This window comes from Elgaria multicarinata, chromosome 15, assembly GCF_023053635.1.
Source record: "Elgaria multicarinata webbii isolate HBS135686 ecotype San Diego chromosome 15, rElgMul1.1.pri, whole genome shotgun sequence".
NCBI lineage: Eukaryota > Metazoa > Chordata > Lepidosauria > Squamata > Anguidae > Elgaria > Elgaria multicarinata.
Window position 1 is genome coordinate 14,985,445 of NC_086185.1, and position 24,577 is coordinate 15,010,021.

At 48.6% G+C, this 24,577-nt stretch overlaps 3 protein-coding genes across 3 annotated transcripts in view; 2 read left to right on the forward strand and 1 right to left on the reverse strand.

The window, feature by feature from the left end:
• Positions 1–5,676, reverse strand: part of AIFM1 (apoptosis inducing factor mitochondria associated 1) — a 28,298-nt gene extending 22,622 nt beyond the window's left edge. The window contains exons 1-2 of the mRNA XM_063141882.1: positions 5,563–5,676; positions 1,127–1,272 (exon numbers count right to left, since the gene is read on the reverse strand). Of these exons, the coding sequence (XP_062997952.1) occupies positions 1,127–1,272; positions 5,563–5,635 (219 nt within the window). The 5' untranslated portion in view covers positions 5,636–5,676. The remainder of the gene's footprint in view (positions 1–1,126; positions 1,273–5,562) is intronic.
• Positions 5,677–5,878: 202 nt separating this feature from the next.
• MARS2 (methionyl-tRNA synthetase 2, mitochondrial) lies at positions 5,879–9,687 on the forward strand. Its single transcript, XM_063142030.1, has 3 exons — positions 5,879–6,134; positions 7,050–7,384; positions 7,797–9,687. Exons 1-3 carry the CDS (start codon positions 5,879–5,881, stop codon positions 8,943–8,945), a joined length of 1,740 nt encoding a protein of 579 aa, XP_062998100.1. The 3' UTR covers positions 8,946–9,687.
• A 4,684-nt stretch (positions 9,688–14,371) lies between these two features.
• Positions 14,372–21,103, forward strand: RAB33A (RAB33A, member RAS oncogene family). The gene is made up of 2 exons (XM_063141805.1): positions 14,372–14,697; positions 20,066–21,103. The coding sequence occupies exons 1-2, from the start codon at positions 14,503–14,505 to the stop codon at positions 20,519–20,521; spliced, it is 651 nt and encodes a 216-aa protein (XP_062997875.1). The 5' UTR covers positions 14,372–14,502; the 3' UTR covers positions 20,522–21,103.
• Positions 21,104–24,577: the final 3,474 nt, after the last annotated feature.

Here is a 24,577-nt window from a genome sequence, read left to right on the forward strand (position 1 = left end):
AGCCACTTGTGATAATGGTTTGGGGGCTGCATGAATGCGTGCACCACTGCCCCCCACCCCCAATGATCCTGACACAGACCACGCTTTTCTTGCTGGTACTAGCACCGGGGAAAGAACACACTGTATGAGGATCTAGGGGTTGGGGAGTGGAAAGTCATCTCTGTATCAGGATCAGTGGGGGTTGGGATTTGGCAGTGGGGTCGGGGCACCGTTGGAGGCTGCAATTTAGGTGCTGGAGCATGCAGGTCTGCATCTCTGTCTTAAACCGTGGCGTAACCGGAATTATTTTGCACACTCTTTTTAGGATACCATGGGAGGGGAATTCTTGGACCTCATGAATTTGCATGTACTCGTCTCCCAAAATTACTGGAGGAGGTGTCAGTATTCTGGGACAAGAAAGAAAGAACGAGGTTCACCTGCAGCTAATGTCATGATCAATGTCATTTACAGCATTCCCCATTAGGCACACTCCATTTATAGTACAAGAAATCTGCTGCCAACTGTCAACTGTAACTGCTGAACTTTGCAATTAAGATTGTCGTGCCTGAATTTGCTTTCCTTTTCCCCCTCCTCCTCCTCCTCCCTCCCAATCCCCTTTCCTTTTGTGTCATGTCTTTTAGATTGTAAGCCTGTGGGCAGGGACTGTCAAGAAATACTTTTGTAAGCCGCCGTGAGAGCCTTTTTGGGCTGAATGGCGGCATAAAAATGCTTAAATAAATAAAAATAAATAAATAAAAATAAGAAATCCTGTCCTAAGTTTTTTTCTCTCTCTCTCTCTCTCTCTTTTTAAATATCGGTATCTTAACTGGTGAGAGTAAACACAGAATTCCAAGCTGGTTTATTGGCCAACCCAAGATAACAGGCCAGGCAACAGCTCATTTTCGTTTGTGTCCCATGTGCCCTTCTGGTGAGATAACTGAAACGACGAGGGGAGAAACAGTTAGCTCAGAGGCAATCACAGCTTTGCTTCCTTAAGGTATTAAGATCCCTGCAAGATTTGCCAGAAAAGGGGGGGGGGGACATAGAGCTATGAAGCAAGAAGAGCATAAACTGAAAAAAGAAGAACAGCCCATGGGAAGCAGGGGACACATCGCCCTTTCGTTGGCCATCAAGCGTTTCTACTTACATAGGCCCCTGCTCCTAAGGTGGACAAGCCCACAAGGAAGGCATAGAAGGCATTTTCGCCTGTGCCCCCCGGAACACCAGAACTAGTAGCCATTTGTCTGCTCAGCTGAACTTCTAAGGGAACTTTCCATCGCTGACACAAGTTGCCTGGAAACACAATTTGTTAATGGAGAATAGTCAGCAATGTGCTCTCACACACCACTGTACTAAATTAGAAAAAGACACTTGAACAATCCGCCAGTCCGTACATTGGCAGTGAAATCCTTTCGCTGGGACATCCCAATGACAGTGCTAAAAGTTGAAGCTTTTAACCCTCTGTTTCAAAAGACAAAGGGACATATGCATTAAGAACACCCATAAAGGCCAGTCCCTTTGTTTACTCAGGACGTTTGTGTCTCGCTTTCTCCAAGAGGTTTAAGATAGCTTTCATCAGGATTTCTCCCCTCTCTCCGGTGCACATTTATCTTTATAACTACCCAGTGAAGAAGGTTAAGTCAAGAGATAAAATCTTCATGAAAGTATTTGATAATGTTGACTGAGAGAACCCAGATCATGTTCAGATAAAGCGACTTGCTTTTGACCAGATTTTAAGCACAACTGTGGGGTTCGTGGATCTTCTCTCAAAGAGAGATGAATTGATTCTAATCCTCACATTACACGTTTCACATACCTCTAACTCAGTTGAGTGCCCACATTCCTATAAAAACTTTATAGAAACAGATATATACTATGGTCATCTGCGCACATCGTGCTAAATCAGAAGAAAGACCGAGGGGACAGGAGCAGGCCAAGGAAACATCGGGGCCTGCTCCTGTTGGACTCTTCCCCCACCCCCACAGGGCAAACTGCCATCTTGGTCCTGTGGGGAAGAAGAAGGACCGAGGGGACAGGAGCAGGCCGAGGAAACATCGGGGCCTGCTCCAGTTGGACTCCCCACCTTCGGGAGCAGGACAATCCCATCAGCCCTTTCCCCAGTCCACTTAATTTCTCTCTCTCTTTACCTCTTCCCTCCTGAACTCCTTTTCCTTGTGTGTCATGTCTTTATTAGACTGTAAGCCTGAGGGCAGGGACTGTCTTTTTTGCTAAGTGTAAGCCGCTCCGAGAGCCTTTTTTGGCTGAGGAGCGGGGTATAAATATGATAAATAAATAAATAAATAAATAAATCCTGGTTTAGCGCAATGTGCTTGAGTGGGAACAAGCTACAGCGTTCCCCCCTCCTCCGGCACAGATAGCTGGAGACATTTGGAAGCTTTTGCTTTCCCTTAACCTTGGTTTGTTGTGTTGTCTGGTGCAGTGAACTGTGGTTAACTCAAACTATGGTTAATTTCAAAAAAGCCAATGTCATGGGTTATGAAACTGGCTTGTTGACACTAACCATAGTTAGTGTTAACCACAGTTCCTAGTTCAAAGACAGGAAGCTGCAATTAACCCAAAGGGTAAGCAAATATTTCTGAACCCCTTCTCTTAGCCTTGCAAGAGGAGAAGGGGAGGACGAGGAGTGTGTAAGCCCAAACCTCTCTCCAGCTTGCACATATTGTGCTAAACCATGGTTTAGTGTTATGTGAAAATGCGGCATGAGTGGAGTTCAAGGTTCTCGTAAAACAGAACAGCTTAACCATGGAGATGAGTTTGCCCCCACCCCCTGACAACCTGTTTCTTGACAGGTGAAGGCAATTTATTCCAGCGAACGTTCTTTGAATATGGCCTCTTGGATGTTTTAACTGCCATGTTTTACTATTTTATGGTTAGTTTGCATTTGCAATTATGATTTCACATTTTACAGTTTGTAGCGGTAGCATTAATGTGAACTGCTTCAAGAAGGGGGATAGAAATCATTGGGGGGGGGGGGGACTCAATCTATTCTCAGGACAGCTTACACTGTAGTCTTTCCCCATTTCTGCCTCAGTTGGCCAACTCAGCTGACAGCTGTTTTAGCCTGAAAGCCCTAAACCAACCTTTCCTCAACCTGGTGCCCATCAGATGTTTTAAAATACAATTCCCATAATTTCTGGCCTTTGGCCTGCCAGGCAGGTACTGATGGGAGTTGTATTCCAACAAATCTAGAGGGCACCAGGTTGGGGAAGGTTGCCCCAAACCTATACACACCTGCCCATGCAATGAGACTCTCCTAGGAGCACACACACACACACACACCTGGAAATTCTACATGGCTGGGAGGCCTTCCTTTCTGTAGTGGTGGAACACTTTCCCCACTAGGCTGCCTTTGATCCTGACGTTTCAAGTCTTTAAATGGGCTCCAAAAATGAATTTGTTTTGCATGGCTTTTTCTTAAGAGCTTTTCAATGCTGCTTATATTACTAGCTTGACTTAAGGAATGGTGGAGTACAGCGCTTGCCACTAAGACACACTCCTAAGCATACAACAAGGAAGTTGCACCAAAATGATTGGGACTTACTTCCAAGAAAACATTTCTTGCAAACAACCAGGTTGAGCCTTTGGGGCATAAATTGCCCAACTAATCTAATGCAGAAACACCCCCAAATGCTGATCTTCTCTTGCATTTGATTGCCCAAGACTGTAGGGCATGTTCATTCTATACACTGTGCTTTGATATTTGCCAATCCGCTGATGTTGAATTCTCCACTCACAGTAGTCTGAAATTAACACCGTGGTGCAGCCATCCTAAATGCAATCCCAATCAATTTGAAAATACAGAAATAAAGGTTCTCCACAAGCTCAGAGAGTACTCACGTATGGATGCCAACAGAGGCTTTTTAGGGTATAAGTAAAGATGAACAACAGTTATACATGGCTCTGTATAGTTTGAAACAATCGTTCTACTTCTTAAGCTAGGAAAGTCTGTGTTCCTTTCAGATGTTAAGATGGATGCAATCGTATGCATGCTTAGATAGAAAAAAGGCCTACAATTCCCAGCATTTCTTTCTAAATATGCAGAGAATTGCACCCTAAGACACATGAAGCTGTATAAATAACCAGCAAAAAGCCAGTATAAATAAACAGCAATAAAGATCTATTGCCTTGGTATGTTTATTATTGAAGCAGTAAGTTCCAGTGAAATCAATGGGACTAGCCTCTAAGGGCTCGCCTACACCAAGCAGGATATTCCACTCTGAAAGTGGTATGTAAAAGGCAGGAGCCACACTACTGCTTTATAGTGGTACTGAAGTGCACTGACAACATCTACAACAAGCAGGATATAGCAGTATGAAAGCGGTATATGGTCTGTGTCAATGGGCCCCAACAGTTGTCAGTGCACTTCAATATCGCTATAAAGCAGTTGTGTGGCTCCTGCCTTTTATATACAGCTTTCATACCACTTTCGTAGTGGAATATCCTGCTTGGTGTAGATGAGCCCCAAGTTTGGGAAGAATAGGTTGAATGCAGTTTTTTCCCCCCCTTTTAAGGCAGCTTTCCCCAACCAGGTGCCCTCCAGATGTGAACTACAACTCACATCAGCCCCAGCCAGCATGGGAGCTTTAGTCCAACACATTTGGAAGGCAACAAGTTGGGAAAGGCTGATTTAAGAGCTTAGGAAAGAAAGCCTAACTGTGCAATCCTATGCATTTACTCCCAAAAAGCACAGCAACTTTTAAATATTTTACTTATAAGAATTCATGTTTAGCTATAATTTTCTTGCAATCAAGTGCTAACTTTATTCAGGATACCCACCATATTTTGTCAACTGTAAACTCAGTCTTAAATGGTTCCCCTAAATAGTGCTCCCAAGATTCCATGGAAATGAAATCAATTTCCTTATTTGTTTATTTTACCAGTTTATAAACTGCGCCTTCATCTCAAAGAGGGTTGCAGAGCTGTGTACATAAAGACCCAACATTCGGCACAATCAAGACATCAAATGAAAACACCAGTACAATAAAACTGAGAGGCAAAGATTAGTTGAGCCACCTAAACATAAATTTAAATGCTACTTGAATAAAATAATGTAAAGTTGGTTACAAGGGCCTAGATCCATAATTCTAACTTACTTTTAAAATAATAATAATAATAATAATAATAATAATAATAATAATACACATTTTAAAGCAGCAACAGCACCCCACGGCATTGTTTTTAGAAAATATTTTATTAGTTTTCAAAACAATATCAACGGAGGGGGGGAGATAGAGAAAAATAAAGATTCGGGGGGGGAGGAGGAAGGAAATAAGAAAGAAATACACTGGATTTAAATCGAATTATTGACAGAAGGGTCCCACTCCTCAGCTCAATTTATATTTCTCCACTGCTACTTTGCAATCCAAGGCACGACGTGGAATCCGTCAGGCCCCCCACCCCACCCCTCATTTTTGACAGCTGCCCATCAACCCAGCCAAGCGACCGCTGAGCCCATTCCGCGGAGGGGAAGACTGAGGCTTCTTCTTCTTTCTCTCGCCCCTCCCTCTCTCTTTCCAGGCCACCCCGACGAACCCCCCCCCACACACACACACACTCACTCACCTGCCCCCGCACGACCTCGCGACCTTGGCCCGAGCCCCCGCACCAGCCGGATAGCCACGCGGCACCGGAACATGATGGCGACGAACCCCGGACCCGCTCCGGCTGTTCCCCTCAGCGCGGCCGGAGGGCTCGCCTCTTGTGCGCACGCGCGCGCCACCCGGCCGGCCCACCTCCCCCCTCCCCCCGCGCACGCGTGGTCGGCCGGGCCGGCACGCGGCACCAGCGACGCTCTAGGCACCCGCGCTCTACGCCTTCCGGGGAGGGCAAGGCGGGGGGGGGGGGGAGGAGGAAGAGGAGGAAGAGCCGGCCGGCCGGCATGCCGCTGCTCCGTTCTCCCTCCGCGCGGCGCCAGCTCCGGGCTGCTGCTGCTGCTGCTGCTTCCTGGCCGCGGCCGTGGAGGCGCTGCCGGGCTTCGTTGGGCGCCGGGAGCCCCAGCCAGCGGCTGATCTCCACGCCCATCTTCTACGTGAACGGCCCGCCGCACATCGGGCACCTTTACTCCGCGTTGCTGGCGGATGCGATGCACCGGCACCGGCAGCTGCTGGGCCAGGCAGGGGGCCGCTTTGCCACCGGTCAGTGGAGGAGGAGGAGCGGGGGGTGTGTGTGGGTGTGTGTGGTGGTCGTGTGAACGGGGATGCTGCAGACACGTGTGTGCTTCGGGTCAGGAGGCTGTGGGATTGTGCTTGGTCGTTCGTAGAAGGTGCATGCGCGTGTAGGTTCCTCCCCGGTTTGACCTCTTCGTCTTTTTTCATACCGGTGGGTGTGGTGTTTCTTGCAGCGCATGAGATGCTGCAGCATCTCATGTGCTGCAAGAAACACCACACCCACCGGTATGTGTTATTTATTTATTTAATTAATTAATTAATTACATTTATATACCGCCCCACAGCCAAAGCTCTCTGGGCGGTTTACAACAATTAAAAATAGTAAACATTAAAAGTATACAAAAATTTAAAAAACATAAAAACAGTATAAAAACAACAATCCGCAGCATCTCACCTGCGTTATCAGCAGCATCTCACCTGCGAGACGGTCTGACTTCACATCGGCGGCTCCCTCACTTTAACAGCGTTCTTGATCACCAGAACGTCAGAATGTGAGACCCAGGCTGGGTCAGACCAAAGGTCCGCCTAGCCCAGCATTCTGGCCAACCAGCTGCCCACAGGGAAAAAAACTACAAGCAGGGCACAAGTGCCATAGCCCCCTCCCACCCATGATCCCCAGCAACTGGCGTATATAGGCTTACTGCCTCTGATACTGGACTAGTTGCCATTGATAGCCGCCTTCTCCATGAATTTGCCCAATCCTCTTTTAAAGCCGTCCAAACTGGTGGCCATCACTACATCTTGTGGTAGTAAATTCCACAAGGTGCTTCCTTTGATCTTTCCTAAATCTCCCGCCAATCAGCTTCATGATTCTGTTGCGGCTACTGGATCGTTTGTCCATTGCTTCCTTAGCCCATTGCACTGTCCTGTTTCTCAACCCAGGAACCGATGAACATGGTCTGAAGATCCAGACGACAGCGGCAGCTGCAGGCACATCCCCCGAACGGTTCTGTGACCGCGTCTCAGCCAAATTCCGGGAGCTCTTCACCCAGGCGGGCATCAGCTACACTGATTTCATCCGTACCACAGAGCCGCAGCACAAGCGGGCCGTAGAGCATTTCTGGACCACCCTACGGGACCGGGGCTGGCTCTACCGGGCTTATTATGAAGGCTGGTACTGCACAGCTGAAGAGAGCTTCTTGGCCACTTCCCAGGTCACGGAACGCCCGGATGCCCTAGGCCGCAGGCATGTGGTCTCACTGGAGAGTGGCCACCAGGTATCAAGCCACCCAACCATCTGAGTTCCCAGATCTGTGGGAGAAGGCCTGCTTTGAGTTCCTTCACTCAGGAACGTGTCTTTGGGGGGTTGCAACAGAGCCTCCTCTGTGATGGCTCCAAGCTTGTAGTACTCCCTGCTCAAGAGGGCCCAGATCTGCCCGGTGTACGGTGTATTTAGGAAGCCTTTTATCTTTAGAAGACCTTTTGGTCTGCTTTCTGCCTTGGTTTTCGAGTTAAGAAAGGCGGAATAGAAATATCACAGGTAGAGGCCTACTTGTCATAGCGATGATGATGAGGAGGAGGAGGAGGCGGCCACACTGGTGGTGAGAAAATAGACTCACTGAGGGGGAAAGGGCTCTCAGAAGCCAGGAGCTGGCACTGGTGGTGACCAATTTCTCTCTTGCATCTCAGGTGCACTGGACTAAAGAGGAGAACTATATGTTCAAGCTGTCCGAGTTCCGGGAACCCTTGCTGAGATGGCTCCAGGAGAGGAAGCTGGCCATAACTCCCAAGCCCTTCTACCAGCAGGTCCTGCAGTGGTTAGAGCAAGACCTGCCTGACCTCTCCGTATCACGTGACCGGGCCCGGCTGTGGTGGGGCATCCCTGTGCCCGGCGACCCGACCCAGACCATCTACGTTTGGGTGGACGCCCTGGTCAACTATCTCACCATCATGGGCTATCCTGAGGGACACCGCGCCTGGTGGCCCGCCGCCTGCCATGTGGTGGGCAAAGACATCCTCAAGTTCCACGCCATCTACTGGCCAGCCCTGTTGATGGCTGCTGGGCTGGAGCCTCCGGAGCAGATCTTGGTCCACTCTCACTGGACGGTGCAAGGACAGAAGATGTCCAAGAGCCTGGGAAATGTGGTGGATCCATGGGCCTGTTTCCGTCGGTACTCAGTGGACGGCTTCCGGTACTTCCTGCTGAGGCAGGGCGTCCCCGAGCGCGATGGCGACTACTACGACGAGAAGGCGGTCAAGCTGATCAATTCGGAGCTGGCAGACGCTCTGGGGGGGCTCCTCAACCGTTGCACGTCCCCCAGCCTGAACCCCAGCAGCACCTACCCAGGCTTTTCGGAGGCCTGCTTCCCTAGGGACAGCGGGGGCTCTGGCAAGGCCTCAGTGGAGGACTATGAGCTGGTGTCATCGGTAGGAGCCCTGCCTCAGCAGGTGAGCAGCCATTTTGAATGCTTCCAGATCTACAAGGCTTTGGAGGCCATTGTGAACTGCGTGAGGCAGACCAACGGCTTCGTCCAGAGGCACAGACCCTGGAAACTGAGCCGTGAGGATCCAGAACAGCAGCTATGGCTAGACACCATCCTCCACGTCGCTCTAGAATGTCTCCGGGTTTACGGGACCCTGCTGCAACCGGTGATCCCAGCCATGGCAGATAAGCTCCTCACCAGGCTGGGAGTGAGGAGTCCCGCAGAAAGGTCTCTGAGCAACGTGGACTTCCTTTCCCGCTACCACGGCAAAAAATCCCCCTTTGAAGGGAGGACGCTCGGACCTGATGCTGGGCTCCTGTTTCCCAAGCTGAAGAAAGCCAAAGACGGAAGCTGAGGAGAACCTTACATTTTAAAAAGCAATCATTCTGAATAAAATATTTGGGAAGAAGATGTGGCACAGGGAGAATGGAGTCTTCTGAGAGTGTCTGTTTCCGCAGTCCCCAACCTGGTGCCCTTCAAAAGTGTTGGATTACAACTCCCATCACTCCTGGCTGGGGAATGATAGGTGTTGTAGTCCAACACCTCTGGAGAGCGCCAGGTTAGGGAAGGCCGGTCTATTTCCTGCTTTCGGAAGGAAAACATTGGTAGCATCTCCGCCTGATGATGCTTTGGCCAATGGCTGCAGGCGCTGAGTGTATGTTTTGTCTCTGGTTAAATTCACAAGAATTCTCTTGACAAAGGACCATTCCAAACGCTTGAAGTGAGAGCCAGCCTGGCTGGCTGGGATGCATCATCCTCTGATGGTCCCACCGGGGATAAGAATTCCTGTTTAGGTGCCTCTCTCTCATGCAAACACACGAATTAGCGTAACACCCAACTTGTGCCTTGAGAGCTCCTTCTCTTCGCTGTTCTTTCCTGACGGTGCCTTAGCTCTTGAGAACGTCAGAAGAGCCCTGCTGGGTCAAACGAAAGTCCCATGTAGACCGGCGTTCTGTTCCCACAGTGGCTAGCTCCATGTGCCAATGGGAAGCCCACACTCGGGATGTTCCTTAGAAATACATATTCAGAGGCGTACCTTGAAGTGTGAAACATGTCAACGCATTGAACGTGCCAGTTTTTTCTTGGTGGAACGGCAGCCGTGGCGGGGCTGACGCAAAGCAGGTGGGAGAGGACTAAAGGTCTTATTTACTGTTTATGTATTATTAATACAAACATGCTGGCTTAAGTTGCTAAAAAAGGCCATCAAGGCGGTGTCCAATGTAAAACAATAAAGCCTTAACACACACACAAAACCCAAGAGCAATGAAAGCCAGTGAGACATTAAAACAGCAAAAGAGTTTAGGGCCCCTAGAAAGCATCTGGGGGGGCCATAGGGAGCAGTATCCACCTGTGTCATTCTACTAGTGCAGTCATTCCCAATTAGCTATGTACTGTGGACCCCTTGTTTTTCAAATGCCAAGCCATGGACCCCCTACTTTTGAAAAAATTGTTATCTCTATGGTAGTTACCTGTGCGAAGCAATTTTTTGGAGCAAATAAGGGTTAGCCCCTAATAAGCAAAGGATTTTAGTTATACTTAAAAAAACACCATAAATTTTGGGATATTACCACGCAAAAATGACAATGATTTAGTTAGGAATATAAAGACGAATTTAATTTCACTAACGTCTAGTTTACAACTGAACAAGTTATGACATGTCTAGCAGCTACTAAACCTAAATGTGATGGGAGAAATCATGCCTCTTTTTGTCCTGAACAATCCCTTCCACATCCAGTTCAGTATTTCCTACTTTTAATCTCAAATCTGGATCAACACCAAGCCGATTTCTATGCTTGTTCTTCATACAACAAAATGTTGAAAAGGTTTGTTCACAAAGGTATGTGGAACAAAAGGGAACTAGATGTTTCAAAGCTTTTTCACCTAACTTCTTAGAATCAGGAAAAACCGTCACCCAGAATTGGCCCAGTCTATATTCTTTGAAAAATGATTTCAATGAACCATCACAAGTCACGTCAACAAGTGCATCTCGCTCTTCCGCAGATAGAGTTGTTGATTGTACATCACCACATTCAGAAGGATTCCTTATCCATGAATTTTCAGGATTAGGTGCAGGGAAGTAATCTCTGAGGCTAGTCGCTAAATCACACAGGTGCTCAGTGATGTTATATTTTACTTCTGGTAGGAATTCGGCATCAGTGGACTGCAGAAATGAATGGCACCACGAACCCCCTGGGTGGGTTACACGGACCCCCTGGGGTCCACGGACCACCAATTGGGAACCACTGTACTAGTGCAAATGACATTGCTCTAGCAGAAACTAGGTTCTGGACTTTACGCAAGAAGAGAATCCAACAAAAGTTACATTTGCGCAAGTGCTCATGCAACAGAAAGATTTAGCAGAGCTAATAGTATCTGAATTTGCAGAATGTCGCTGCTGGATACTGCCCAGGATTTCTCAGATTCCTGGATCTGAGATCAGACGCCATGCTCCGACCTCGGACACAGACATCCGAGCTCCCCACCCTCTTGAAGCGGGCACAGAAAGAACTATGCTAACTTCGTCTCCGAGGTCACACAGGCAACCTTGGAGAGGAGGAAAAGGAAGGAGTTTTGTGGACACAGAGGGCAGAGGACTGGGAAAGCCAGTTTCCAAAGAAACCTCCAGCCTCCCCAGTCTGCTTCTCTCCCACTCCGCAGAGCCCCAGGGAAAAAAGCACATCTAGCACAAATGCAGAGCCGGAGGAGCGCAAAGGTGAAGATAGTCCCTGAGTTTCTCCCACCCTGCAAAGGATGCCCATCAACCTCCGAATTCACTGACAGGCATCCCAATGGGATTGCACCCCTAATAGGCTAAATTAAAAAGATGTGCCTCCACCCCTTCTTTAAAAGTTGAGCAAGTGAGGCTATTTGTTATTGTTGTGGGAGTGCGTTGCAGAGTTTGGGAGTGACATAAGGGAAAGCTGTTTCACGTGTAACCCACGAATAGGACTGTGGTGCCCTCAAAATCCCCTCCTGCAGAGCTTATCAACTGGGCAGGCTCACCATGAGACCGGCACTGGCGTGCACAAGGGATGTGCCCAGGCACACTCCCCTGAACTTGGGGATAAAAGGCTTCCAGATTGGAACCGTGTGTGTGTGTGTGTTGTTTTCACACATGCATTTCTAATACTTGACGTCTTGCAGCTGAATGTGACAACTCCAGTGAAAAGCATTGCTCTGGAGATAAGATGAAAGTTCTCCGTCTGATATTTAAACTCCAATGGCTGATTCACACTTAACCAGGCACGACTTGATATTAACCCTTGTCAAGTGATGGAATATGCATGTGTGAACCTAGCCCAAGTCTTTCTTTGATCGCAGCCTTTGTCCACTCCTCACAGCTGCGTCTTCACCATTCCCAGTATTAATGGCTTAATTTCTTTCCTGCTTTCAGAGGCGAAGAAAACTAATTATAAAACTGCGTCTAAAATGCTTTACTTCTGATGCTTTCTAATTGCTGGAGGAGATTAGAGAGGCCACAATAGCGCCAAGTACTAGGAAAGGGTGATTTCTATTGATTTCTTACTGACCGATGAAACGTTGTTTCTCTATGTGCATTCAATTTATGGTTGCTATAAAAGTATCTCTTTATAAGCAGCCAATCCTGGAAGCTAGAGGAGATGAAGCAATTTTTAATTTAGTCAGAAGTGAAGCACTGGAACTGGGCTGTAGCCAAACCAATCTACTAATGTAATTAAACATCAGTGTACAAGATAATGCCAGACAGTCCAACTGGAGCCATGTTTTCTCGGAGGAAAATCCCATTCATTTCAGTAGGTGTTTCCACGTCGCCATGAACAGTAACATCTCCCATCACAAAACAAAGGAGCTATTCAAGGATAATGCAATTGAAACCCAGGAAAAAGACCTGCAAAGGGAATATACGGAAAGAGGACAAGGTGAGCATCTTCAAGAGCTAGAGGGTTGCAGTTATTTCACACTTTGCCGATATCAGCATAATTTTCTCAGGCATTACTTTGAATGCAAAACGTTGACTAATTTTAGCTTGTCAGTGTTCCTTTGAAACCACCAAGCAGGCTAATTGCACTATGAAAGCGGCATATAAAAAGCAGGAGCCACACCAAGCAGGATGTATTTATTTGTTTATTTATTTATATATTACATTTCTATACCACCCAATAGCCGGAGCTCTCTGGGTGGTTCACAAAAATATAGCGGAATGAAAGCAGTATATTTTATGTGTCAATGGGGTCCAACAGTTCAATGCTACTATAAGGCGGGCGTGTGGCTCCTGCCTTTTATATACCGCTTTCATAGTGCAATATCCTGCTTGGTGTAGATTAGGCCCAGAAATGCTGAAATCCAGTAGCCACCTACTGGCATCTTTCCAAGTTTGGGTCTGGGTTGACGTTTTAAATAGAGGGCAGTAAGCTGGTTTCTCCCTCCCGTGGCTCAACCGGATATATTTCCCCCTATCTTGCATAGATATAAGCTAGATACAATGAGAGGTGAGGCAGGAAGGAAGATTGTAAAACATGTAACGTATTAAAATGTATCGCTGCAGGCTCATTAAATACACCTGAATTAATTATGGGCTTTAAGTGGTTTATTAAATCTGCGCAGGAGTACAGTTGTTCGGCGGGGAAGGAAGTATTCCCTTGTTTTCAGATCGGGAGTGGGAAGCTGGGTGAGTTTGGCCCGGCCCCTGACTCTTAGCCCACTCTACCTCACAGGGTTGTTGTGAGAATGAAATGGAGAGAAGAAAGAGGGCCATAAAAGCCGCCTTGGGCTCTTTGCCAAAGGCCAGATATAAAAGTAACAATGGATGGGGGTGTTGGGTAGGCAGGCAGGAGCTGGCCTGCAGGGGCGGTGCTACCATAGAGGCCACTCAGGCAGCCGCCTAGAGCGCCAAGCTAAGAGGGGTGTTGGCTGTGAGCCGGCCCAGTCCGAGGATTCAGCTGGGCCTGGGCGGGCAAGATGGCGCCCCGCGCCCGCCCAGCCAAAGCGAAGCCAGGGATGCTGGGGTGGGGTGGGGGGTGGCTCCACGTTTGGACATCTGGAACGCACCCAGAAGAGAGAGAGAGAGAGAGAATGTATGGGTGAATGGGGTGCATGGGGACTTTGAGTGAATGCATGTGTTCATGCGTGTGTTTGTTTGGAGTGAGTGATGCTGAGTGTGTGTGTGTGCACGTGTGTGAGTTTGGGGGGGGATGATTTGGAGGTGATATTCCTATTAAATAATGCATTTTAGACCCATAGACGTTCCTTTCCAATTTGTTTGCTATAATTGGCATGACGTATTTCTTGCACTTTAAAATAAATTTAGCAGTTTCAAGTTTTGTGCTTCTTATTTTTTCCAGGAAACATATGTTCTTAAAAATCAAAGTTGGCATTTGGGGTGTGTGTGTGTGTGTGTGTGTGTGTAAGTAGCTCACCTTGCCTAGGGCGCAAAATAGTCTGGCACCGGCCCTGCCGGTCTGTATACCCACGCTCCTTCCCGGCTGAGCTTGGCGTAGCACCAGGCGTCGGCGGGGGGCCGCCACCGCCGAGGCTCCGCCTCGCTGGGGCTGGGCGCTCGGAGCCGGCTGGCGGCCGGCAGCCAATGGAAAGGCGGCCGGAGGGGCGGCTCCCGGCCGGCGAAGCGAGGGCGCTCCGGTGGCTGCTGCTGCTGCTGCTGCTCGCCGCGGAAAGGCGGCTGGCTGGACCGATAGCTCGGAGAGGCAGGCAGGCAGGCGGGCGGGTGAGTAAGCGCGCCCCTCCGCGTGCCTCGATGCCGGCCCCGCAGAGCCGGTCGTGAGCCTGGCTGGGCGCGTCCCGTGCGCGGCGCTGTCCTCCGCGGCCGTGCGCTCGGCTGAGCTGGGCTGGGCTCCGCGTCGCCTCCCGCTCGCGGGCTCTAACCCAGCGCCCCCTCGGAGCCGACGGCGCGCGCTGCTCCTCCTCCTCCTCCCGGGATGGAGCTGGAGGCCTCGCTGGAGCAGTCGGTGCAGACGCGCATCTTCAAGATCATCGTCATCGGCGACTCCAACGTGGGCAAGACCTGCCTGACGGTGCGCTTCTGCGGGGGGGCCTTCCCCACCAGCACCGAAGCCACCATCGGCGTCGACTTCAGGGAGAAGGCGGTGGAGATCGAGGGCGAGCACATCAAGGTAGGGAGGGGTGAAGGGGCCTGGGAGGGGGGGACCCACCACCCACCACCCCACCTTGCACATGCACAGAGACGGCGTCTCCATCCTTCCAGATGGTTTCGTCTGTGGGTACCGGTTTCTCCTGCAGCCATGATCGGAGGAGGAGAAGGTGGGGTCTGGAAGGCCCGTTCTCCGCTGGTCTTGTCTGAAGGGAAGCGGGTGGGAGAGTCCCCCCCATGGAGCTGTGGAAGGTTGGTAGAGAGCAGGGAGGCAGAGATCGATGGTCTCCCAGTGAGGGAGGGAGGATGTGTGAAACCGTATTTGGTCTTGGAAGACCACAGGAAAGCCCTATAGCAAGGGGGGGGAGTAGTGGCGGAGGCAGCAGCCCACCCCCACCCCCACCCCACCGACCCTTGGTCTGATCCAGCATGGCTCGTCTTATGTCACCCCAGCTTCCAATTATCTGAACGAGCTCAAACCAAGGATGGACAAGATGTAAAAAGAAAAGGATGTCTGTGTTTCATCTCATTTGAATCGCGGGATTCTTCTGCTCTGCCTACCGCCCCCGCCCGGCTGCCTCACAACCCTGTAGAGTGGACTTTAGGATGAGAGGAAGTGACCGGCCTGCAGACACCCCCAGGAAACTCCATGACAAAGCAGCCAGGATTTGAAACTTGGTCTCCGACCTCTTCCTGAACTAACACCCTAGTGCGGCCTTCCCCAAACAACGCTGCTAGCTGGCTGGGGAATTATGGGAGTTGTAGTCCAACACCTTTGGAGGGCACCAGGTTAAAGAAGACTGTTCTAATTCTCCCCAGCTCAGCACCTGCCAGAGGCATTGGGCCACAGTTCCCATAATCCACAGCCAGCACAGCCATTTGGCCCTGCTGAGTGGGGTTGATGGGGATTGCAGTCCAACACATTTGGAGGGCAACAATTAGGGGAACGTTGCCCTGATGGCTACATCATAATGAATCTAAAGACAGTTAGCTCTTTGTGGTGTGTGTGTGAGAGAGAGAGAGAGAGAGAGAGAGAGAGAGAGAGAGAGAGAGAAAGCAAAAGCAAAAGCACAGTGTTTACTTTCTGAAATGAGAAATGTTTAGGCCTCCACCATCTCTGTAAGTCAATTATTTTGGGAGCCTTCCTTCCCCCCCATCCCCCTGATGTGTTGAAGCTGATTGCAGTTCCCCAGTACCAAAAGAAAACGGGACCGGTATACAAGTTGCATTTACATTATTACTCAACTTTCGATGACTTGCAGTTGTGTCTCTGAACAGACACCTCCCCCCCCGCCTGCCTCGATGCACTGGAAAATGTTGCACTTGAGATGAAAATCCAGTCTGCGTTATTATTAGATCTGCATTGCTTCAGAGAGATTTTTGCATGGATGAAACAGCCCTGAACTCTGTACTATGCTCAGATGCACTCCCTTCTTTGGGAATAGTTCACATGTTCTACTAAGCAAAGGCCTAGGAGAAATGGGGTGAGGTCATTGTGATGGTCTCATTCCAGCCCAGGGACTGTGCCGTTATGCATCTTTCTATTGCATTCTCTGTGTGGTTACACAAAAGACTGAGGACACATTGTGTGGGGTTTTAAACCAGCATTTGGCCCGGAAATGTTTGTTGTCGCTCACCCTGAATATCATGGAGGGAGGCCTGGGTAATACAAGTCTGGCTGTCCTCTTTGCTGCATCCTTGTTACGTTATGCCAATCAAGAGCTCTGATATTGCAGAGGGTTGGGGGAAGAGGCATACAATTCCAGAATAGTTCAGAAGATAGCCTTTCATTGAACCAATTTCTGCAGAAGCATTCAGGGTCGTGTGTTGGACCAAATTTGGGGCAAACTACCACACTACTCGTCCACCTTTCCAGACCCAGGGCTTATCTTTCATCCTACCTTGTAACGTATGACCCAGTTTTTATGTGTGCTTTTTATTTTGTTTTTAGTCTATATGTCCATCCCTTTTTTTTTGGCACTAGGATGCCCAGATGCAAATAAGAATAGTAGGGCTCCTAGAGGTTTGTGCAGGAGAGGAGATTTGGGGACAGTTGCAGCTTTCCTGACCTCCTGCAACCACCAGGATTCCTTCTTCTATACAACACCGAAAGGTAAATGGACTCTGTCCCCTTTTCAGAGCTGGCCAAAGACATTTTGCTGTCTGAGACAAAGGAGAAGATGACGTGAATCCCCATTTTTAGATATAGATGCCAATTTGGACTGGCAGTTGAATCTTGCTTTTACTATCAGGGCTAGGCAATCTGGTATCCTTCAGGTGGTTGGACTACAACTCCCAGAAGCCCCAGCCAGCATGGCCAATGGTCAGGGATTAAGGGGGTTGTAGTCCAACCTTTATTGCAATGCCTACCTTTATTGCAATGGGAGAGCATCTTCCATTAGCTTAGGGGACACAAAGAAAATCCTATGACATACAGACACCGCTCCGTCCTCCCAAACTCTGCAATTGCTTCCTATATGCCCCGGCCCACCCACCCACCCCCCAGCTATTTGCTGCCTGAGGCAGCCCACTCGCTCTGCCTCACATTAGCAGTCCGGTCCTGGTTTTTGTTTCTCCGTTTTTAAAAAAATAAAAGAAATGGTAGAGATGCAACAAATCACACTGTTCATTCTGACAGAGCACCTACTTTGCATGCAGAAGGTCCCAGGTTCAATCCCTGAGTTCTCCCAGTAGAGCAAGGAAAGAAACCCTGGAGAGCCGTTGCTGCCAGTCCGTGTCAGCAATACTGGGCTAGATGGACCCATGATCTGACTCCGTATAAGGCAGCTTCCTGTGTTCCACAGTGCCATCTGGTTGCTGATGCCAACCCACCAGTTTGGTGATCAGTGTACTAATAGATGTAATATTTAGATGCTTTTTAAAAAGATAGCCGTGCTGGTCAATGAGGGAGGGGGAAAACCCAGAATCTGCAGTTGGGCAATACTTTTATTAGAACTAAAAGATACCTTGCACACTTTTGTGGCATTTTGCTTGATTCTAATCAAGGTATTCCCAACTGTGGATTTGGGGTCAAAAAAAGAAGGTGCTTCGGAACGGGGAATTTTCAATGGGCAGGGCAGTTTTCAATGGACAGGTTGCCAGAAAGGGAGGACTTGCTCCTTTTCTCACCTTCATTTCTTTGCTCCAAATCACCCTCTCCCCAAGTAGTTTTCTCCTGCCACGCATGGTCGCAACTGCACATTTTCCCTCTTTGTAATGCAAGCTTGCATCCTTTCCCAACAAAGTATGTTATCCCTACAGCAGAGGTTGGTTGAGGTGAAAATACGTACCCAATGCCAACTTCCCTTACTTGCTTTCGGCAGCTGGTGCAGCAACGCTCTCAGTTTTGCTCCCCGGTGGCAAAAGCTGAGATTTTCTAGGGACTGTCAAAGGTCCGTGCATGTCAGTTTGAGGTGTGTGTCCCACCCACCCTGCAGCTATAAGGAATGCAATTGCTGTATTGTGCCAGGCAGAATCTCTGCCTGACTGTTGCTGGCACAGTGGGCTGGGTGTGAAGGAGGATGCATGGGCAGATGCCATCTTTGTGATGTAAAAAACTATGGCTCGATCTGTACCTGCAGCAAAATGAGGTGACAGAATGGACTGGACCACTTTGGGTGAGAGAATCCCCTCTTTGAATGCACCGCTGTGTTGGGAAAACCTCCCTTCAAAGGGCCATCCTGCACAGCAGGTAAAGGGCTGAGCCCTTTCCCCCTCAGATAAGTTGTTCGCCCCGCTTGCAGATATCAATGGCCCCGTTCAGACAACACGCTAAACCATGCTGCTTGGTTTAGCGTGTTGTTTGAACCGGGCCTATATGTTTTAAATGTGGGGGAGAATTAAAAAATGGTGTGTTCCTTCCCCTACAACACAAGTATGGAATGGTAGAGTGAATTCACCTCATTATGCTGTATGTGTAGACTCTGGCCTTAGCTAGACCTAAGGATTATCTCAGGCAAATGGAGGGGTCGTCCCTGCATGCTCCCGGGATCCCCTGTGTATCATTTGGATGCACAGGGATGATCTCCAGACGATCCCCAGATATAGGCCTGGTCTAGCCATGGCCTCTGTCTGTCTGTCTGTCTCTCTCTCCCACACATACACACCTCTACCTTTTAAGGACAAAGAATGGTCCTGTGGCCTAGGGAGGCTTCTAGGTCACAGTACAAAGGCCACCATGTGCAAAGATTGCTTGCTGAGGGGAAGGTTTACATTAAGGTTTACATTAACCTGTGTTTACTTAGCCCTCCTTTTCTTGTTCCAGCATTCCGTGCCTGAGTTAGGGAGAGGGCTGGTTCCACCCATGAAGTTTCCAAGAAGGACTGGAGAGACCTGAGGTCAAATCTCCATCCAGCCATGAAGCTCATTTGGAGACCTTGGGCCGGTCTCTCTTTCTCTCTGGCAGGATCTACACTACTGCTTTATAACGGTTTATAGAATCATAGAATCATAGAATAGCAGAGCTGGAAGGGGCCTACAAGGCCATCGAGTCCAACCCCCTGCTCAATGCAGGAATCCACCCTAAAGCATCCCTGACAGACGGTTGTCCAGCTGCCTCTTGAATGCCTCTAGTGTGGGAGAGCCCACAACCTCCCTAGGTAGCTCCCTAGGTAGCAATAATGCTCCCTAGGTAGCAATAATGGTAGCAATAATGGTATTGACAACTGTTGGGGCCCAGGGCACATTCCATATACAATTTTCAAACCACTTTCAAAGTGTTATATCTGGCCTGTCTCTCTCAGACATGACAGAGTTACTCTGAGGATAAAACAGACAGGGAAGAGCCATGTATTCCATCCCCATTTTTCTTCGAGGAAAAAACAGATCTAAACACAGGTCTGGCATCCTCTAGGAGCTGCCAGGATTCCAGTGACCCTCAGCAGGGTCCACTATTAGCATAGACACCTGCCCTGGGTCCCCCACAGTGGGTGGCTGAGCCACCATTTTAAATTTCCCACAATGCCCCCAACATTTGCTTCACTCCACGTCACTGCAAAACTAAAGTAGCAGCCCTTATGGGCGACACTTACAGCAGGAGCACTCTGGGAAATTTAAAATGGTGACTCATTGCTGCCTGCTGCTGCTACCAGGTAAGGCCAGAGCTGGGGACTCACCAACATAAGAGGGGCCCCGCCAGAAGGCATTTTGCCAAGGGCCCACTGAGGCCTGGAGTAGGCCCTCTATAAATGCCATAATAAACGCTTTAACTTAGCCTTCCCCAACATGGTGCCCTTTAGATTTTTATGGAATACAACTCCCCCGCAGCCCAAGCCAGTATGAGCAATGGTTAGGGGATGATGGGAGTTGGGGTCGAAAGCATCCCCTCAGGTTGGGGAAGTCTGTTATGATTTGTAGTCTCATTAGGAATTCTGTTGCTGTTGTTTTTCCAGGTGCAGGTGTGGGACACAGCAGGCCAGGAGAGGTTCCGGAAGAGCATGGTGGAGCATTACTACCGTAACGTCCACGCTGTCGTCTTCGTCTATGACGTCACCAAGATGGCCTCCTTCCTTAACCTGAAAACCTGGATTGAGGAGTGCAACGGCCACGCAGTCCCTGCCCTCGTCCCGAAGGTACTCGTGGGGAACAAGTGTGACTTGCGGAACCAAATCCAGGTGCCCTCCGGCGTTGCCCTAAAGTTTGCTGACGCTCACAATATGCTTTTGTTCGAGACCTCGGCCAAGGACCCCAAAGAGAGCCAGAACGTGGAGTCTATTTTCATGTGCCTGGCTTGCCGGCTGAAGGCCCAGAAGTCGCTACTTTATCGGGACATGGAAAGACAGCAGGGCAAGGGGCAGAAAACGGAGCTCACGCCGGAAGCTAGTGGCAAAAACGCCTGCCCTTGCTGAACTGCTGAGTTTGCCATTCCTGACCGTTTCATAGGTTGAGGGGAGAGGGAGGCAGAAAACGGCAGATGGTTTTGTGCCCCGATAAACTGAATCAAGACCCGCTTGTCTCAATCTAAGTTAATGTTAAGTTAATAATAAAATTTGTATGGCTCACAACCAGTTTGGGTGTGAGTTTGTCTTTGCAGGTGTGTGGCCTGAAAAAGCCCTGAGCACAAGCAGTGGTAGACTTCAATTCCTAAACCAGGATTTAAGGCAACTTGGTGCCCTCCAGATGTTTTGAACTAAAGCTTCTCTCCTCTCATTGGCCATCCTGGCTGGGGTTGCTGGGAGTTGTAGTCCAAAACATCCGGAGAGCTCTAAGTCGCCTTACTCCTGTTCTCAACTGTCTGGTTCTTCCCCAGTTTCCCTGGGCTGGATTTAACCACAATGCTGAGTACTTCAAAGAGTAAAAGGCCACCATCAAGCAACTTGGGACAGGTTTTACAATCTCTTTGAGTTGATCAATATGAAAAAGTACGTCTATCAAGCTTGTTGCAGCACTGGGCCTTTAAAAAATAAAAACCAATAATGCAATACTTAAAATGGTGTGTGTTTATTTTTGCAAGACAAAAGCGGGTGAAAGCTATTCCCTGTTGCAGGGAAATTTAGAATACCGGCACAAGAAGTAGGAATATTTGCGAATAACACTAGCTCAGTAGTTTGGGTTGTAGAATTCTGGGTTCTCATGAAGTGTGAACGCGGTTGCACAAACAAACCATGGTTAACCATGAACAACCCAGAAAGAGAACAACACAGAAAGAGAAACTATGTTTTGTTGGGTAATGAACTCTGAGTTATTTAAACCATAGGTTGTTGTTACTTGTGAACTTGGAACCGTATGTTGTTTCAGCAGGCTATGGAGGCAGTGGGCAAGAATGGTCAAATAAACCACCCACTCTGCATGTCAGTATTACAGTGCCGCAAAGGCATTTGGGATACAGGGAGGGAGCAGGCAAAGGAGGAGGGAAAGAAACAACCTAGAAAATGGGGGGGGGGACCGTGGCTTGTTCAATCAACTGTGTAGCGCAACAAGCCATGGGTTAAATAAACCATGGGTTATTGGTTAAGTGAGGACCAAGCCAATACTGGAGAGAAGGGATAGATGGGTTTGACAAGCCTAAGGGGCTGTTGTGTGTCAATATTCCTGCGTCTGTGCATGCTGTTGTGTGTAATATTCATGTGTCTGTGCATGCTGGCGGATCAGCACTGCACAGGTTCAGTCATGGGAGGCCTTACCACAGAGGTTGGCAAAAGGCAAGTTAGGTCAGTTGTGCACGCTTCATTATGATTGGTAGGTTGCTGCCACCACGCCTCTTTTTCTCCCTCTAACCCTGGGTAGGGGAACCCCGGAGCTACAAACTAGTTAGGTGCTGGAGTGACCGCTCATTGCCCTGGGCAGGCAGCCTGTTACTTCCTCTTAGGTGCAAATAGGTAAACGCAGCTAAGGTGAGCCCAAGCTAGGTAGATGCGGAGTGAAGCCACTCTCGTGGGGTTGTCAGAAACTCATGCTCAAACCTCAGGTCCAAATTGAAAAAAGGTGTTTATTAAAGGAATACAATAGGTGGCAAAAGGGGAACGTAGAGTGGGTACTAAAGCAATGTAAAAGGCTATGCTGAAGTCTTGGAGGTAAAATTGCTGTGTTGTGCAAACCCGGTGAGTGTGGCTTGTTGCTATGGTTAACAAGCCACCCCAGAACTTTAAAACTGCCCATGGGTTCTGGGTGGCTACTTAACCCCCTTGCCTGGTTCGCGAGACACAGCAAGCCATGCTGGAGATGGTAATTACACAAATCCCCCCCAGCATGGGACCGGCACACGCAGTGGGGAAATAAATCACCGTGACTTTCCCCCCGCCGTGATCATGCAAACCAGGCCATGGTATGTAACGAAGCGCCATTTAAAAAACTAATGAAAACCAGGAAGATAGCCCTGTGTGGTTAACAACGACGGCATAAGTCAATTCCTTGTTGCAGGGTAAAGTTGCGTCCTACATCTGGAAAAAAGATTGTGATGCTCAGCGATTGGGCCCTCCAGATAGTGGAAATCCAATTATTATTATTATTATTTATTTATTTATATAGCACCATCAATGTACATGGTGCTGTACAGAGTAAAACAGTAAATAGCAAGGCCCTGCCGCATAGGCTTACAATCTAATTGTTGAGAAAGGCCTGAGTCTTACTTTGCTAGAGGCATGTGGGACATGCTTTCCAGTGGTCTTGTTGTGTGTCACTGTAGTAATTAAGTAATGCAATTAAGGGAGGAGCCGTGGCTCAGTGATAGAGCACCAGCTTTGTATGCAAGAGAGGATCCCCGGCATTCTCTAGGTAGCCAGGAAAAACTCCTGCCTGAAAGCCTGGAGAACCAGCATCAGCAATACAAGGTTCAGACTCGGTATAATAGGGTACATTAAAGGACAGCAAATTCACAATTAATTTGGGACATGCAACAAAATATTGCAGTCTGGAGTGCTTTTGTTTGGGGTTCAAGGCAGCCATACCCTCTTCTGGGATGTTCCCTCCCCTCTCCCCCTAGTTATCAATTCTCCCCCGCAACAGTCAGCTGTTGTTCCTTGAGTACCGAGTACATCAGTGGACTGTTTTGGGGTTTTGCTTTTTGCTTTTAATTCCTTCTGCAAACCCTGGGGTTCTCCCAAGGCTGCTAATAGTTTCTTCTGGCTACATCAGGGTTCGCACACTCTGAGAATTCAGTTTCTGCTAATGTATGTATGATACTTTTTTCACTGGGATGCGGAATGACATTTAGATGTTTACTCTTCGGACACCAAAATAGCCTGGGCCATCTCAGGGGAAGAAACCATATGGGTTGGATGAAGAATGTGATGCCTTCCTACAGTATTGCTGCCTGGCTCTCCCAGGGAGGTAGGAGAATATAGAATGGGGAGGAATTACAGCTGTGATTGGCTCCACGTTATTCTTTCCTATGGACATGGCCTATTTGGGCATTCTGTTAATGCAGCCATCCCCAACCCTCCAGAGGTTGTTGCACTCCCACTGCCATCAGCCCCAGCCAGCAGGACCAATGGTCAGAGATCATGGGAGCTATAGTCCAACATCTGGAGGGCCAGATGTCACCTACCTGTGATTTAAATCAGGGATGGATAGAAAATAGATTGCTGGATGGTCTGGACTCCCAACTCCCAGCATTCATGATCACTGGCCTTGGTGGCAGGGGCTTCTGGGAATTGAAGTCCAAATCATCTAGAGATCTACTTTCTGCCCAGCCCTAATTTAGATAATGTGGTGAGTTCTTTTGACCTAAGTTTCTCTTCCTGCTCAGGGCAATGCTAGATTGTTGCAACGTGTGTGTATGTTTCGAACTCCCCATTTGGTAGCCAAATGGACCATAAAACTAAAGTGACACAAAATCACAAAAGTGCCTGTTTATTTTGTGCCAGCCTGTGCAATGTTTCAGAGAAACACAGGGTGACATATAATTCTATACACATACATGTCTTAAGAAATATTTTTGTAAGCCGCCTTGAGAGCCTTTTTGGCTAAAGAGCGGGATCAAAGTGCTAAAATAAAAAAATAAAAAAATACATCCAGAATATATGTACAGCACCAAACATACCATGGATGCAGTCTAAATAACTACATCTATTCACAACGGCATTACAAACTTTCAACACACACACAACATCACAAATAAACCTCATACGTGAATGTTACAAACACTTAAAATATAATAAATACAACCACCCACCCTCTTACCAGCACTAGTCAAAAGCATCCGGTTGCTACACATGGCCTTTTTTAGCTATTTGGTGCCTCCCTGTTTTGGGCAGCCAAATGGACCAGGCTGCCAAAAACATGGTCCAGGGTGAAGCAAACAAAAGTTTACGCTATCCTGGTGCTCAGCGTCCTAAGAATATTCTGCAGCTGTGGCTTCCTGATGTCAGTTGTAGTAAGCCAGAGAGAGGATTTTTCTTTTCCCCCAAGGGTGAGGTAAAGGCTCAGAAATGGACTGCAGCTCAGGCACCAATGAGGTCATTGCC

Coding starts and splice junctions, on each gene's coding strand:
- MARS2 (XM_063142030.1), top strand. CDS start 5,879: ATGCCGCTGCTCCGTTCTCCCTCCGCGCGGCGCCAGCTCCGGGCTGCT. Junction 6,135..7,049: donor AGGGGGCCGCTTTGCCACCG/GTCAGTGGAGGA, acceptor TTCTCAACCCAG/GAACCGATGAACATGGTCTG. Junction 7,385..7,796: donor CACTGGAGAGTGGCCACCAG/GTATCAAGCCAC, acceptor CTTGCATCTCAG/GTGCACTGGACTAAAGAGGA.
- RAB33A (XM_063141805.1), top strand. CDS start 14,503: ATGGAGCTGGAGGCCTCGCTGGAGCAGTCGGTGCAGACGCGCATCTTC. Junction 14,698..20,065: donor TCGAGGGCGAGCACATCAAG/GTAGGGAGGGGT, acceptor TTGTTTTTCCAG/GTGCAGGTGTGGGACACAGC.